Below are 17917 nucleotides of genomic sequence, written 5' to 3'. Positions count from 1 at the left end.
TGGAACTTGAGCTCATCCTGCCTCAGTCTCCTGTGCCATTGGGATGCACCATGAGGACTGGTTTAATGTAGCACATTTTGTTTACACATTCTTCTCTTGATGGGCATCTAGAGTGACTTCATAGCTTGGCTATTGAGAACAGACATAGATGAAGGTATCTTATTCCTGTGTATGCAGGTATCTCTTTACTGTGCTTGCTTTGATTCCTTTGGGTATATGTCAGGAATGAGATAGCTGGATGGTATAATCAATTTATGTTTAGCTTTTTGTGGTGCCTCCATACTTTTATGCAGAGGGATGGTACTAATTTACATTCTCATCAGTGGTGTACAATGTTTCTTATTCCCACTCATCCTCACCAGCATTCGTTTTGGTTTTTGTTCTATACTGGTACATGAAATTCAAGCTATTTTGTAGGAACAAACATAGGTGCAGACTCAGTCTCTGAATAGTTGGTTGGAAGGAATAGTTTGTACAGAAAATCAGCAGAGTTTAGCAACATTTCAGGAAACTGGCAGTTTGGCCCACTTTGGACAGCAGGTGAATAAAAGAATCGTCCAGGTATGCATCTGAGATGTGATTAACAGTGACCTCCTGTTCCATTATAAGTGCTCAGAACCAATTCTACTCCATTTGATCCTTTTTTTTGAAAGTGATTAGTAAGTTCCTTGTAGTCTGATATTTTAAATCCAGAAATGAAGCAAAAGACATGCGAAAATAAATGTAGATTGACTATTCCAAACTCAGTGTTACATGGTAATGTAAAGTAGACCTAGAGAGCTGCCTTGGAATGCAGGATGGCCTGGCCTCTGGGCAACACCCCCGGGATGAATTACTGTTGAATATCCTTTCTCTTTTTCTATGGGTAGCCTCCTCTTCCTTTTCCCATTGATCTGGGTCCTTGATTGGATCAAGGTTGGTGTGGGACGGGACAGGGTACTGGGCCAGTGTGTGTGAGGGGGTCTGTCTTGGGATGAGGGCCAGGGCCTCCAGTGCCTGCGGAGGCAGGTGAGGGCAGAGTCAGGTGGGTGGAGGGTGGGGGCGGGTGTGGGAGCTGCCTGTCTCATGGCGGGGTCAGGAACCCTCTGCGCATGGGTAGGTCCAGGTCAGAGTGGGGTCATCCCCGGAGGCCAGCACTCCCGGATGGGCGCCAGGCCAGACTCATGGCTCTGCGGCCGTTGTTGTTGCTGTGGTCTCTCCGTCTCCAGGCGGCCTGTACCCCTGGTCCGCTGCAGCAGACAGGAAACGCAGATGAGCTCCCTGGGGAACAGGAGGACCTGGAGCCCATAGCCAGCGGGCTCTGGGGCTATGTGGGCGGGGCCCAAGGTCTGTTTGCAGTAGGGGCTGGTGGGAGAGGCTGGGGGGGGGGGGGAGCAGGCCCAGGCGGGCAGTGAGAAGCCACAGGTCTGTTCTCTTTGCCTCTACCCTGAAGCAGGCGACCGCAAAGATGACATCACCCAAGGTAGGTCAGGTTCCCCAGTCTGGCGGGGATTTTATGGGTGGGAATCCCTGCCAGAGCTCAGCTATGAGGCTGTGGAGTAGGAGCGTGGCCCAGGCCTGGCCCAGGGTTGTTGGGGGCCCAGAGGCAGAGGCAGTCAGGCGCAGGAGTCTCAGGTCCCTTTCCAGAAATCTGGGAGCACAGCCAGGGACCAAGACAACCCTGCTCAAAAGTGAGGACCATGGATCCTCCCCCAGAGAGAAGTCTTCTGAACAGAGTCATCTCCATCTGCCCCACCCCTTTAGCAATGGAGCATGCCATGAGGGGTGGGGGTCAGTTGCCCCAGGTCACACAGTAGGACAGAGACCTCCTGGTGACTTCTCCTTATGATACTGGGGTGGAGGGTGTGGAGTGAAAACAGCTGCCTAGAAACTAGGACCTTGAAAAAGTCAGATTAGTAACCCCAGAGAACTTCACTCCTCTCATCTGCAAAGTAGGCATAGAGTTGTGCTGGTGGAAGGAGTGAGGCCCCAGGGTATCCTTCCCAGTCCCCTGGCTGTCCTGTGACCAGCCTTTCACCTTGCCCCTTCCTGTCCAGACCCCCAGACCAATATCCCCACAGCTCTTGCTCAGCTGTACTAGGCCATCTAGGCCTGGGCTCCGATGACTGAAGTCTGAGGCCAGGACAGCCCTCAATCATTTGGGCTGGGTCACTTGTGCCTTGACCTTGGCCGTCCCATGTGTGAAGTGAAGGAGGGACCTCCTTGGGGTGGTATGGGACACCACATGTATCTCTAACAGATGTGGGGGATTGTCTCCACAGTGTGCGGGAAGCCCAAGGTGATAGGGAAGGTGTATGGTGGCCATGATTCGGTGAGTGGCCAGTGGCCATGGCAGGCCAGCCTGCTCTACCTGGGCCAGCATCTCTGCGGAGCTGTCCTCATTGACGCCCACTGGCTACTTTCCACAGCCCACTGCTTTCTCAAGTGAGTTATGCTTCCTGGGGCCCTCACAGGGGGTTTGGCAGGGGAGGAAGGGTGAGAAGAGAAAAGGGGATCAGAGGGGATGGCCCTCCTCTGGGTATTGCTGTGGGTCCGTGTGCTGCCACCAAATGCACACTGCTCCTTCTTTGATCCACTGTCTGCTCCATCTGGACTGTCCTCCCCACTGGTCACCCACTGCTTTCTTCATTTCCTGGGTCCTTACCATCCTTCATCCTCAGCCCCAGCTGAGAGACCCCTCTTCCCTATGTCTGTCCCCCCTGACATGGACGTGTCCTGAGAACATTGGCACCTTTCCCTACACTCCTGAGAGTAAGAATCTAGTCAGAGACCAGATATGATCAGCAATGAAATGATTTCTTTCATTACTTTTGTTAAACTACATTCCTGGGAGGAGCCAGAGTTACCCCTGTCCCATGTGTCAGGCTGCGTTGGTGGGGAGAGTAGGGTTCCCCAGCCTTGGAGAATGACATGGACAGTCAGGAGTCTAACTCTCCTGGCCCTCCTGGGCCTGTCTCTGTGGCTAACTTCAGAACACATGTGGAGGGACCCAGAGGGAACAAGGGACTCCTGGCCCAGGTAGGGGAGTTGCAATTTGTACACTTACTGTCCCTCAATCCTCAGCTAGTTTCTCTTGAATCTGTGCACAGTCCCCCGAAACCTCCATGACATGGGGGGGGGGTGGCGAGATCCCATGCCAATGTGTCTCCATCTTTTCAGGAAGACAAGGAACAAGCTTCAGTCAGCATGATGCAGGAAGAAGCTCAAAGTGGGCAAGGAGGGCAGATGTGAGGGAAGGGGTGCAGAGAGAGGCTACATTGTGGGGGGCAGGGTCAAGGGACTTCCTTAAAGGAGGAATTGGGCTTGTGATATGGATGGGGGCCCTACAGGTCTGAGAACTGTGTGAACAAAGCCATGAAGTTACTCATTCCCCTTCAGAAACAGGAGAACTTCAATTCTCTGCACTCATTTGTGCATTTAAGAAATTCTTTGTGAGCATTTACCTCCAAGTGGAGAAAACCAACCCTGCGGGAGTGGGTTGGAGGTGGTGAGGCCAGGGCATGGATCAGAAGGTGACATTGGAAGAGACCTGGTATATGAGTTAGCTTTTTGTCACTGTGACAAAATATCTGAGAATTGAGTCAAAAGTAGGAAATTTTACTTTGGGTCACGGTTTAGTTAGTACCTCTGTTACATGGAAACTTGGCCACATGGTTTCAGGCCTGTGGGAGAACAGTACACTGTGACAGGAGCACATGGTGGAGGAGTCCCTTTTACCTCATGGCAGCAAGGAAGCAAATAGGGGTACATGGTCCCAACATGTCAAGAGCACCCCCAACCTGATGACCTAACTGATTTCCACTAGGCTCTGCTGCTTACAGTTTCTGCCATCTCCTGATAGTGCCACAGGCCAGCACCCAGGCCTTTTGCACGTGAACTTTTGGGAGTCATTTAAGATCTGAACCATAACACTGGTAATGGTCCAGAGCTCCCCCTAGGAAAGTGAGAGGGTTTGATCTGAGGCACCCCTTAGTACCCTCCCAGCACCAGGATTCTCAGCTCCTCCAGTTCTAGGAGGTGGTGGGAAGCCCTATGTCCTGAGGTTGTGAGTTGAGTGTTCATCAACCCAGAGGGAGAAGGCTCCTGAGTGTTAGAAGGGAAGAGACAAAGATGCCTGGAATCAGGGCGGGGAGGAGGGGGTCCAGAGCAGGGTGGGCAGTGGGATGAGGATGCAGGAAGAGTGGGGGCCCCAGAATCAGAGATGATGCTGATGATGGGCCCTTCCTCCTCCAGCAAATCCCAGGCACCACAGGACTATGAGGTCCTCCTGGGGAACACCCAGCTGTACCAGCACACCAAGCACACCCAGAAGATGCTCGTGAACCAGATTATCACCCATCCAGACTTTGAGAAGCTCTGTGTCTTCGGGAGTGACATTGCCATGTTGCAGCTGCACCTGCCTGTGAACTTCACACCCTATGTGGTTCCTGTCTGCCTCCCACGTGCAGACATGCAGCTGCCCAGTCAAACATCCTGTTGGATAACTGGCTGGGGAAGGCTCTCCGAGAAGAGTGAGGGGGCCTGGGAGAGGCAGGAAGGGAAATGAAGGACAGGAGGAAGCATCAGGGCCACAGGAGAGGGGTGGCTCAGCCAGGCAAGAGGCCCAGGCTGGTTTCTGAAGCCCCTGGACTTGACCCCCCTGTGCCTCATTTCCATGATCTCTCAGATGAGGACCGGGCCAGTGCTCCATCCCTTTTAGTTCTGAAAGTATGATTCTATGCTTCAGAGTTCCATGTGGCCCAGTCCCTGAATATCTGGGGATCCTTAACAACTGGAATCAAGAATCTGGGTTGTTGGAGTCTTTGTGGCTTTTGATTCCAGTGTTTAATCAGCCAAGGTTTGGGATGACTTGAATGAACTCAAAAGCTGTTCCTGGGGGCTGTCCCATTCCAGGTTGTTAGTTGGCTTTCCATTACTGTAAAAACAAAGCAAAACAAACTTGCCTGAGATAATTACTGAAAAAGAGGAAAGGCTTATTTTGATTCATGGTTTATGATGTGACATGGGGATGACGTTACATCCTGAGCAAGTTATGGAGCAGTGCTGCCCAGGAAGCAGAGAGCCAGAGGAGGGCCCGGGTTCCTGACATCCCCTTTAAGGGCACACCTGCAGTGACCTACCCTCCTCCTGCACACCCCATCCTTAAAGATTCCAGCACCTCCCAATAGTGTCACGGGTTGGGGCCAAACTTTAAACACACAGGCCTTTGAGAATCCTCGGAAAGGTGCTTGGGAAAAGTGGTAAGTCCCATGTGGCATCTGACCCAGAGCCTGCATGATGAAGTCAGAGTGATCCCAATTTAGGAATGGTTAATGTCTGTGAGCTCACCTAGCTCTTATCTTGTCCACTTCATATTCTTGTCATGTGAACTGCATAATGAAGAAAGCTTTGGGGTTTTGTGTTGCCTTGTCAGATTGAAAGAAGAGAATCATAGACAAAGGCTTATGCCTGGATGATTTAATGAAGAAAGGATTGTTGATGGTTTGGGGAAATGCTTCTGGTGTATTTTCAATGAAAGAAAGAACAGTACAAATTTGTAATCATCCATGGGGTCAGCATTTGGTTCCGTGTCTCTCAACAGAGGTGTTATAGGTGTTTTGGACAGAACATGTCTTCAGTGAGTACTCTGCCCACAAGCCTAATACCTGCCCACCCAGTGTTAGGAACACTCCCTAGTCATGGGGTGGCCAGCCCCCAGCATACATATGTGTAGAAACACATTCCGGTTCTTCCTTGAAGGCAAGATCCAAGTGTTGTTTTAATGTTCCAGACAGTGTCCCAAGGCACCTGGTAGGAACTCCACTGCTCTTTTCCACCCTGGCACAGTAAATCACTGTTTCCTGCCTGTTGACTCCAAATTTCTCTCCCATTTTCCATCCTGTGTACTTCTACTCAAGTCCCCACATGGTGCCCTAGTATGGGCACATAGAATAAAATGTAAACTCCCCACCTTGGCTATAAGGCTGTACATAGTATCAGTGCTCTGCCCCTTCTCTGCCTCAGCTCCTCCTGCATCCCTTACAAATCTGATAACTAGCAGCACTGTCCACTTTGCTCCTCCTTGAGCAAGGCCACCTCCATCCCTAGACCATTTGCTTTGCTATTTTCCCTGCCTAGATTTCTTTCCCTTCTGCTTTTTGCATTACCTCTTTCTTCTTTATAGCTCAGCTCAGCTACTCCCAGTTTTACTTGATCATGTGAGCTATTTTGAAATAGGCAATCCCTACTGTCATCTCCCTGTTCTATTTGGTCCATAGCACTTAACAATTTGTTCATTTACCTTACTTGCTCTGTCTCTTCCAACTCAAAATGTCAACCTATTCCTCAGTGTGTAAAATATGCCTAGCACAAGGACAAGTGAATAGATAAGTGATGGGGTAAGAGGATGGATGGATGGATTGACAGATGGGAGGATGAATGTGGAATTGGATGGGAAGATGATTGGATGGATGTATGGATGGGTGAAGTTGGTGGATGGGTGGTCGTATGTGTTAGTGGATGGGGAGAAGGAAGAAAGAATGGAGAGATTGATGAGAGTAGATGGAAAAATGAGTGTGGGAAGATGGGTAGATGGATGGAGGAATGGGTGAATGTGTGGACGTGTGGATGGGCAGGTCAGTGGATAAAGAGATGGCAAAAAGGTTAGTAATGGATGGGTAGAGAGTAGACTGAATGGTTCATGAGAGGATAGGTGGGTGAGTGAATGGTTGCTGAATTCCAGGGAGTGGAGTCATATAATTAGTGGGATTTGCCACTTTGTAGAATAGGAAAGGTTGTTCTGTTGTTGGAGGAATAGGCTAAGTATGTGGACAGCTTTGAGAAAAAGGTGGGGGGCTTAGCATGGAAGACTGAACCAAGGTTTGAAACCCATGCTTGAGAGTAGTGGTGAGCGTCAGGCAGAGTGGGGGTTCTGAGTCGTCTGGGTTTCTTTGCTAAGGCACAGTGCATGTCACTCACCTCCTTCTCGTTTTCACAGAGCCATTGTCACCGCCCTACTCTCTCCAGGAAGCTAAGGTGAGTCTTATGAATAGCACGATCTGCAATACCTTCTATGGGCAAACACCTGGAGAAGGCAGGAACTACTCTGTGCAGGAGGAGATGCTGTGTGTGGGGGACTTCTCAACAGGAAAGGCCATCTGCCAAGTAAGTAAGGTCGGGCTCTGCTGCTCTCCTGCCTGTTCTGCTGGCCTCAGTTTCCCCTGGGGGGCCTGTGTTGGCCTCAGCTGTCTTGGTGGAGACCCCAAACTTCCTGCTTCCTTCCTTCTACATATTTTCCATGGGCTCCATTCCTCATCAGTCTTCCTTCAGACCAGTACCTTCCTCAGCCCATCCCAGCACAAAGCTGTCTGCTGTGAGGACCCTCAAACAGTATCCATTTTAGTTGCCTGTTTTAAACTTTGATGTGTAGCATATACACAGGATGAGTTATTTGTAAGTGTACAGCACGATGACTTTTCTGACGTTGATGCAACCTGTTACCAGCCCTCCCCACAACTCTCCATTCCCTTCTTGTCCCTAACCAGCAGATTTCCTTTTAGTCTCTGGAATTGATTCTGAATTTTCTGTAGACAGGATTTATAGTTGGCTTTCTTCTGTATTTTAACATTATATTTGTACCCAGGGTTTTTACTGTAAGTTCATATCAGCTGTCTAATCATCAAAAAATAAAGGGTAATCCACAATTGGGGGGCATCTGGTGACCTGGTGTGTTGGAATACACCTGTAAGCCCAGTGGTTCAGGAGGTTGACTGCAAATTCATGCCAAGCCTCAGCAATTTAGTGAGACATTTTGCAACTTAGGGAGACTGTTTTCATATTAAAAATAAAAGAAAGTGTGGATGTGGAACAGTCATGAAAAGCCCATGGATTCAGTCCCTGGTAATAAAAACTAATATTAATATCTGGTTGGTAGTATACAAAAATGCCAATGTCATAGAAAAGAAGGAATGAATGAGACTGAAGTAGGTTAATAAAACTTGGTATTTAAAGATAATATGGGATCCTGGATTGGATCTTGGAATTGAATAGGGATATTTGGGGGCTGAGGCTCAGTGGTAGAGTGCTCACCTAGCGTGTGTGAGGAGCTGGGTTCAATCCTCAGCACCACATAAAAATAAAGAAAATAAACTTATTGTGTCCAACTACAACTAAGAAAAAAAATTTAAAAAAAGAATAGGGATATTTGTTCATAGTGAAATCTGAATATGTATTTAATAATATTGTACCACCTCTACTTCCTTGGTTTAAGTATTTGTACCATGGTTATGTCAGATGTTAACACTAGAGGAAGCTAGGTGCAGGATATGTAGATCCTCTATAGTATCCTCCACATCTAGCCTAATCCTACATTATTTCAAAATGGAAAGATTTGAAAAGATTGAAATAAACCCTTTACCAGAGAGTTCATTTAGATGTCAAACAAGCAAATGAAAAAACCTCTCAATATTGTCAGGCACAGGAGAAATACAAACTCAAACACCAGTGAGATGCCTCTACACATTAATTAAATGGCTGAATTCAAATGACTGGCCACATCAATTGTTGACAAGGATGTGAAGCACCTGGAACCCTCAACATACCCAAATGGTAACGTTGTAATCTGGTGCAAATATTTTGAAAACAATTTTGTAAAAAGCTATATACACTTCTACCATACAACCCAGACATAGTAATGTTAGGTATTTACCCAGGAGAAGTGAAAGCAAGACACGTAGATGTCCAAGAAAGACATCTATATGACTACAAGACAATTCACAGCAGGTTTCTTGGGTAATAGTTCAAAACTAAGAAAAAGTTAAAAGATCAGTAGCAGGCTAATGAACAAATAAACTAAACAATATCCCTACACTAGTGCACTACTCAGCAGTAAACAGGAATAAACTATGGGGCACACAGCTACCCAGGTGTACTACTAAATGACTGTCCTGGGGCCAAATGATTGCAATAGCATACTGGCCTGCCGCATATGAGGCTCTTGTTTTTCATCCTCAGGACTGAAAAAAAGAAAAAGAAATAGAAGAAAACAATCTTTAGTGGAAAAACACCAGATAAAAATAGCAGTACAACTTGTGTGATTCTGTTCCTACAAAATTCTAGGAAGCTGGATACTCAGTGAAGAAAAAGGCAGTATGGGTGCTCCCTGCTGCTCAGGGTTCACAGAGCCAGGGTCTGCACAGAGGTGTCAGCTGACCCGGCCTGCTCTAGGCCATTCTGTCCATAGAGCTGTCCATCCTGGCCTCACAGTGTGTGCTGCCCTGGCCACCAGGAGCTCAGGCATGGGGGCTAGAGGGAGGGGCTGTGGACTGACGGATTTGGAAACATGATCTCCACTGGGAGGATCATCTCAGGAGCTTCTTGCTGCTTCATTCTGGTGTCCCTCATTGGGGGCTTGAACTGATTGGCCTTCACTAGGGCCCTGCTTCAGATAGTGGCAGCCCAGGGTGTCCAACATTGTCACCTGGTATTTCTGCCCCCACTCGGCCCCCATACTAACTCCTCCCTCTCTTTCCTCAGGGTGATTCTGGGGGCCCTCTTGTCTGCTATGGCCCCAATGCCTGGGTCCTGGTAGGACTGGCCAGCTGGGGCCTGGACTGCAGGCCTCCTGTCTACCCCAGCGTCTTCACCAGGGTTGCCTACTTCATTGACTGGATCAGTAAAGTCAGGAAGCGGAGTTCTCTGCCAGACCCTCCGCCCGACCCTCCTCCCACAGACTTTCCATCCCAGCCTCTGAGAGCTTCCGGCTGGCCCGGGCCCTGGAACACGCTCGTGTGCACACAGACCTGGCTCCTTCTGCCTTTTATCCTCATGTTACAGCAGCAGGTCCCTGGGTGACTGTCAGGGCCCTACATATTTCCTCTGCCCAGGCCCCCGGCCTCTTGCTGCAGCTTCTCTCACTCAAGTCCACTGTTGATCTAAACATCCCCTTCCTCAGCTTCCCTGTCCGTCATCTGCCACGCCCAAAGCCAAGTTCAGCAAACCAGCCCAAATAAAAGACGCATCCTCCTGTTCCTCTGGCTGTGCTGCCCTCTGGGCTCCTTCTGTCCCTCAGTGCTCTCCTTTCCCTTCCACTTGGTCATCTGGCTTCCAGAAGGAAGAGGGAGGGGTCTTCTTAGGAATCTTCAGCCAAGGGGCCCTGGGGCAGAAAGCACTGCCATAGGGTGGACTGTGAGGAAGTTGGGAGCCAGGCTGCTTTCTAAGCAGCAGTCATGGTCTGTCTGCCCTGGCTGACTGCTCCCACCCCGGGCTTTACACCTGGTGTCCAAGTGTAAGGGAGGCCGTGCTTCCCCTCAGTAGATATGTGATCTGGTGCAGATATTTTGAAAACAATTTTGTAAAAATCTATCTACACTTCTACCATACAACCCAGACATAGTTGGATTCAGTGGACCTGAGGGATGACGACTGGTCCTGTCCTGTAGCCAGAGATCTCTCAGATGTCGGTGGTGGGGGCTGGAATCTGGTCAAGAAGCAGAGAGAAGGCCCTGATGCCAGACTGAAAGCTCATCCTCATAAGGCAGCGATTTTCAGAGCTCTGCCCCCTTTTTGACACCTGGGTTGCTTTTCATGTACATCTACAGGATGCTTCAGGCATGTAGACACTGTCCACTTCCCCAGCCCCAGTCACCCATGAACATGGTACCTGTTGTCTAAGGTCCAGGGTACACCTACCCTTGTGTCCACAGGCCTCTTAGGGTTGGATCCCAGTGTCACCTTGTTGATGTAGCTGATCCTATACTAGGGGTCCAGTAACAAGTTTTAAAGTAGTGTGGCTGTCTTTCCCAAAAATATGCTGGACACAGGTCTTGATGCAGCCAGCAGGAACCCAGAGGCCTCACAATACCCACCCCAATGTTCAGATCCCTGGTTGAAAGGGAGAGCTTTTATTTAGCAGATGGTGACATAAACTGGACACCATTTATGGGTTTCAGTGGTAAAGGTTTCCTACCCTGATATTTCTCAAATTTCCTGGACCCTTACTGACAGGAGAATAGATGAACTCTCATGAACATTAGCAATAGGACTTCCCTGTCTTTGACCTTCTGAAGGCTCAGCAATGGCCTTTCCAGTGGGAAGACACTGTAGGAGCTTTAAGTACAATCCTGGCCTTTGGCCAGAGCACCTCTACTAATGGATGATTGTATAACCACCATCTTTGATGGGTCTTGGAGCTCCATACTCTAGGGAAGGTGGAAGACAAGAGCTTTCCATCTGGTAACAAAACAGGTGATCTCACCCAACATGACTGCTCAGAACTATGGTCTGCATATGAGTTCTTTGCACAGCATGCGGTCCATGCATCTTCTCCACAGGGTCAGGGGAGCTTGGGTGGTTCAGTGCTGAGTACCACCTGCTGTTGGTGCTATGGAAACCTCAGGCTGGCTGGTGCTGGGGACCCGGGCATTGTCTTTCCTATTGCAGGGGCTGGGAGATTCTCTGATCCATGGGCATTCTCACACTCTAAACCAAGAGATCTCAACTCACACCTAGTCCTCATAACAGATCCACCAAATATCAGCTTCAGCCCAAGTGGTTTTTCTTTAGGTGAAGGAACTTGAGTACTCAGTGTCATTTATTTTGAATGGTGAGCTGAAGCATATAAGGTTCAGAAACTACTTGAGATGTTATAGGAAGCAAGGAGTGGCAGAGGAATGTAAGCCCAATACCACTTTGAAAGAGTTTGAAGGCCTTTTTTCCCCTCTCCCTTAGGCTGCCCTAACCCAGCCTCAATCACCCAGGAGAGACTTTTTATGACCCGTCCCAAATGTGAGCTCCAGATACTGCCTTCAAGAGAGGGAGTGACTGGGTGGGCCTGGAGCAGGGTTTCAAGCAGCCCTATGGGGAGAGCATGATCAGGAGGAAGGATTTGAAGTTCTTTGATCAGGGCCTCCCTACCCTCACAGGTGGTGCAAGGACACAGGCTACTGCTCATTGGAAGATCAACTGTAGAAGAGGTATAGAGGGCAAGAAGTGAGCCAAGGTCAGTTGGAGATGCTGCTTCCAGCCTGGAACAGAAGGAGCTTGGAAGTCCTCACTCCCACTCTCAAAACAGGAAGGCTGGACAAACTGAGCATCCACAGCTCTTCTTAGATCCTTCAGAGAATTGAGGTCCCCAGGCAAACGGTGACCCCCACATTTGCAGAGACATTCTTATCTGGAGACTCAAGGCTAACCTGAAGGGAAGCCGAGGCGCACACACCAGGCACCGGCACCAGTGCTGGGTGAGGAAACCTAAACTGCAGTGGAGCAGTTGCTGGAGACTTGAGAGTTGAACTCCAGAGAGGCCATGGGAGCACTGGGGCCCCTCACTCCCCTGGGTGCTGCCTCCAGGAGCCTTGTCAGGTTCTCAGGCTTTAGACCAGAGGATCAAACACTACCCCTGTTTGTGGCAATGGCATGGGGAAAATAACCATTCTGAACTATTACCAGAGTATTAGTTCTACTCTATAAAAGCTGCTACAAGAGAAAGTGTCATGCCAGAGCTGATCTTTATGATTTTATCTGCATCTAACTGACTTGGAGTGGCAAACATCGACCTCCTGCTCCCTCTTTCATTCCTGCCCTATCATGGTTGGGGGTGCATGAAGGTTTTAGCCAAAGGACACAGGCTCCCTGTGAGACTGCGAGGTCTAATCCTAAGACTAGGGAATTCTTCCTATCCCTCATGCTCACCTCAGCACCACCTCAGTAGGGATTCTGTATAATGAGAGAGGAAGGAACCGTCTCAGTCCATAATCAGTAAGGATCCACTGGGAAACTAACAGGCAAGAGCGGAGACAAAAATAAGGACACCAGAGGAAATACAGTCTGTCACACCCATGGCCATGTCAAACAGTAAACACAGCCTAACTACTCACCAGATAAACACAAAACATCACACTGCACATTTATGAACCTTTCACCCAGCAGATCATATCTGACTTTGTACAGAAAATTTCAAGGTATACATGGAGAAGAAGAAGAAAAAAGAAGAGGATGAGGAAGGAGAAGAAGAAACAGAATCAGACAACATTTCTTCAAGGAAAAGCAAACATCAAAACCAGGCTTAGATTTAGTGGGCATTTTGAAAAATTCAGATCAAGAATCTGAAATAATTATGAATACATTGTGGGCGATGTCAACAGGCAGATGGACACTCCAAGAAAGAGTCAAAAGGAAATTCTAGAAATCAAAAGATATTGTAACATAAATAATACCTTTAAATATTTAATCAATAAACTGGTGCAATGGCTAATTTTAATTATCACCTTATTAGAGTAAGAGATGCTTAAGATTAGAGGCTTCTGGGTTTGACAATGAGAATGTGTCTAAGTACAATTAATATACACTAATAAGTATAATAATATACAAACTGGAAGAGCTTTGAATTAATTTTTTTTAAATTTGGAAAAATAAAAGATTTGTGAATGGTAATGAAGCACATGAAAATATGTTCCACATCATCAGGCATTAGGGAGATGCAAATTAAAACTAAAATGGGAGACCACTTAATTTGAGTTGAATGGCTGATAAAAGAGATAATATCAAAACTTGGCAAGGATGTAGAAAAAGTGAAACCCATTCACATTTCAGCAGGAATGTAAAATTAGAGACCTTTTAGAAATCAGTTTGGAAATTTATAAAATATTAAACAAAAACTTACCACATGACCCGGCAGTTTCAATTCTCAGAATGTACCCAAGAAAAACAAAACTGCATGTCCAAAAAGAAAGTAAACTAAAGAATTAAAATAAAATAGTTAAATCAAAACACACAGTGTCTCCACAAATACTTTCACAGGAATATTCATAGCAACATTGTACATAATATCTCCAAACTGCAAACAACCAAATGCTTGTCAACTGGTAAACAAATATCAGAGTGATACAACCATGGGGTGGAATAAAAAGAAACAAAATACAGGTACCTGCCTAGAACTTCAAATAGGTTATGTTAAGTGAAGGAAGCTGGATGCAGAAGACAACAAATTCTGTGGTTTTATTTATCTGGAAGGCCTAGGAAATGCTCATAGGAAAAAAAAAGGACTTAAAAATGTTGGCATTTTTCTAGGAGTGGAGGCAAGAGTGAAGATAGCAAGTTAGGTGATTATTGCACAAATCCATGAATTTACCAAAAATCATTGAATTGTCTACTTGTAATGAGTGAGATTTATAGTATATAAATGATATTTCAATAACACTGTGTTGAGGGGAAAAATAAAAATGGTATGATAATGGTGAAGGCACTTAATGTGGAGTTGGGTTGCCAGTGCAAATCACCTTGGAGACCTGACAACACCCACAACTTGGGCACCTGCCCAAGTGCATGCTGGCTGCATGGAGAGCCTGAACAGCCAGGGCTTTGGGGATGATAACACTGAGTTACGAATTAAGATTGCTGCTGGGAAAATTAAGCCATTTTGTAGGAAGGGGCATGAGTACAATTTAAGTCTCTGTATAGTTTTGTGGAAGGAGTGGTTTGTACAGAAGATCAAGAGTTTAATCGTGTTTCAGGAAGAGGAAGTTTGTCCCACTTGGGTCAGCATGGTGGGGTGGGGTGCAGCCCAGATGAAGGTTGAGCTGTGGTTCCCAGTGATATCTGATTAAAAATGGCTTCTTGCTTCATTTCAAGTGTCCAGAACCAATTCTGCTCCATTTGATATTTTTTCCTGACAGTGGCAAATAAAATAAGTTCCCTATAGTCTGAAGTTTATGGTCAGACATGAAGAAAAAGCATAAGAAATAAATGCAAAAATGACACCTTCCTTGAAAACTCTGCTCACTGGCTGCAGGTCTTCCTGTCCCCGGGTATTCCCATGGGCACCTCACAGCATGTGTGAAGGGCTGGGGGTGTGGGGCGACAGCAGTTGCAGCAGCAGCCAGAGGCAGGGTCTGGCTCAGCTCAGGTCCCCACAGCCCCTGACCATCCAGAGTGCAGAGTGGACTGTGTGACCTGTCCCTGACCTGGGCCTGACCCAACTAGAGACAGTCCCTAATATAACCCAAGTCACAGCCCTTCTGTCCCCTGATGGGTGCATTCACTGGAGAACAGACAGCCTGGAGGTCCTGACTCCATCCCAAGACAGACCCCCGACTGACACAGTGTGTGACACCACCCTGACCTCAGCCTGACCTATATTGAGCATGGCTGGCACAAATCCAATCAAGTTCTCCTACGAATCAATGAGGAAAAAACATTTTAAAAGGCAGCTACGCACCACATGGCTTGCCAATCATTGAAATGGGTAGGTTGGCAAAGAACAATGATTTTATCACAAGGTGGCCAAGGTTTAGTGCCATTTATGGGACAAAGAACTGGGGAGAGTTCAGGCATGCAGGAAAGTGACTGGAGGTGAAATGGGTCATATCTGTCATTAGTAACCAACTTCATTGTTCTTCAGAGGACATGGGTTCCCAAAGTGGTGGCATGGGTGTGATGCAGTTGTGGGGTTCTCAGCCCCAAGACATCAAAAGGTCACCCATCAGACACCAGTAGAGGCCCAAGGGAAGTCGGTGGTTTCAACAGAAGCAGGTGTTACAGCCCTAAAAATTAACCTAGGAAAACATGATCATCCTAAGCCCCCACTTCAGAGGTGTTATCTCCACTATGGGAAATGACAGAAACTGTAAGTATCAGAGCCTAATGGAAAGAAGTTAGGTCATGAGGGTGGGGTGCTCTTGATGTGCAGAGGACCGTGTCCTCCAATTTGTTTCCTTGTAGCCATGAGGTGAAGAGGAATTCTCACTAGGGCTCCTGCCATGGTGTAGTGCTCTCCCACTGGACTGAAGCAGTGTGTCCAAGTTACCATGTAACAAAGATACAAACCATGAAACCATGACCCAATGTTAGATTTCCTCTTTTGAACTTGATTTTCTCAGGTATTTTGTCACAGTGACCAAAAGCTAACTCATCTATCAGTTGTCTCTTCCAATGTCTCCTTCTCACCCATCCCCAGGCCTAAACCACCCTACCACTGCCCACTCCCTAAGGGTTTCTATTCCAACTTGGTGGTAAGTGCTCACAATGAATTTCTTTTTAAAAATATTTTTATTTTTAGTTGTAGTTGGACACAATACCTTTATTTACTTATTTATTTTTATGTGGTGCTGAGGATGGAACCCAGGGCCTTGCACCTGCTAGGCGAGCACTCTACTGCTGCGCCCCAGCCCCAGCCCACATGAATTTCTCATGCAAAAAAATTGTAGCTTTCTTTTGCTCTGAAGAGAACTCAGAGACTTCATGGCTTTCTTTACACAGCTCTCTAACCAGGAGGGCTCCTACCCACTCCACAGACTAATTCCTCTTGGATAGCAGTCCCTACAGCCCCTTATAACTGCTCCCTTGTTACAGAATTTCTCTCGACCCCTTCCCTCAGTTCATCCCTCTTTGCCTATGTCTATGAATTTATTGCTGATATGGAGGCAAAGTCTACGAAAGTCTACTGAAAACCTTAGAATTCTAAGATTTGATGAGTGATGTGTGTCATGAGAAGGTCTTCCTAAAGTTTTTTATAATGAGCTAAAGCAAAAATTTTAAGATGTTAGCAGACCACGGCTCAGCTGTTGACTGGCATGGCACAGGCTGGCCAAGGTCCGGGGAAACAGGAGACTCTGACCAACCCTACCCAGTGCACAGACACCAGGAGGAGCTTCTTCAACTGAGTTTCAATGAAGGTGCAGCTAACAAAGGGCATCCATCCACAAGGGGCCAGTCCCTGTGGTCACCGTCAGAAAGCAGAGCACATCAGTAATTGGGGGAGTGGGTCTTGCTGGTGGTGTCATATGACGTTTCCCTAGGGCGCTGTGACTTCTTCCCCTAGAAGCCAGACCTTGTCCTCTCATCAGGCCACCTACTCAGGAAGACCATGGCCATGCTGGAGATCAGTCCAACCTCACTGTCCAGCATCATTCATGGGAGGAGAAAGAAGCTGTCAAAAAAATAACACTGCTTCCAGGCTTACTTCTAGAAACCTGATTAAAGGCACAAGAGGCTTGAGGCTTAAAAGCAGCTCTCCATCCAAATGAGATAAGAGGGCCCAAAATTCTCAAGAACTACATTAAAAAATTGTGCTTCTGTCTGTGATGCTCATGGCTGCCACAAACACCACACAGTACTGGGAGACTTTGGCTTCCATAGCAGGTCCTTCGCAGATGACTCCACCCTGCAGTGGCTCAACATGATTCCACCCCTCTGGGGACCTTCAGTGGTCCCCAGTCTGGTGTGTGAGGAGCCCCTCCCCTGCACATGCCTAAGAAGAAATACTGTGGGTAAAAAATCGTGGCCCTGCCTGTGATGGCCACGGCTGCCACAAATGCCTCGCAGTTATTTGGAGTCTTCTGTTTCCATAACAACTCCTCCCCAGATGACTCCACCCTGCAGTGGGGTGGCTCTGGATGACTCCACCTCTTTGGGGCCCTTCAGTGGCCCTTAGTTTCGGGGGCAAACTCTCTTGCCTGTGCTTATGGAGAAATGCTGCACGTATCTGGAAGAACACTGTGCATGCCTGAGGCCACCTTCATAATTCAAATAAGATTCCTTGTTCACCTCCTTAAGCAAACCTTCCCTTGACCACTTTCTCTTCTGCTGCAGCATGAGTCCTAATGAAGGCTCTTAGGGATGGGTAGAGTTTATGTTCATGACTCTCATCTCAACTGGAACAGGTCAAGTTGGTTCCACTGAAAACTGGCAAACTGGGCAGGTCAACCTTAGGGTGGTGAGCACAGAGACTGACCCAGAGCAGTGGGGAGCTACGGGAGCTGCTAGGTCTGGCCGTCAGATGATCCCCAGGGAAGTGTTGGAAGTGGCTGGCTACTGCTCCCAGGGAAGCAACAGGTGAGCCGCTACCACTAGAAGCTGAGGGTCCCTGACATTCAACATCAGGGCTGTTCACACTACAATCTGAGGGCCACCAGTCTGTCAGTCCTCAGACCTCAGAGCTGCC

At 47.7% G+C, this 17917-nt stretch overlaps 1 protein-coding gene across 1 annotated transcript; it reads left to right on the top strand.

The window, feature by feature from the left end:
- Positions 1-1065: 1065 nt before the first annotated feature.
- On the top strand, positions 1066-9831 carry LOC144249976 (putative serine protease 47). The gene is made up of 7 exons (XM_077792213.1): positions 1066-1095; positions 1209-1326; positions 1433-1462; positions 2262-2424; positions 4234-4511; positions 6977-7143; positions 9514-9831. Exons 1-7 carry the CDS (start codon positions 1066-1068, stop codon positions 9829-9831), a joined length of 1104 nt encoding a protein of 367 aa, XP_077648339.1.
- The last annotated feature ends 8086 nt before the right edge of the window (positions 9832-17917 follow it).

This window comes from Urocitellus parryii, chromosome 13, assembly GCF_045843805.1.
Source record: "Urocitellus parryii isolate mUroPar1 chromosome 13, mUroPar1.hap1, whole genome shotgun sequence".
Classification (NCBI taxonomy): domain Eukaryota; kingdom Metazoa; phylum Chordata; class Mammalia; order Rodentia; family Sciuridae; genus Urocitellus; species Urocitellus parryii.
Note: the sequence above shows the minus strand (reverse complement) of the source record. Positions and strands in the feature narration are given on the sequence as shown.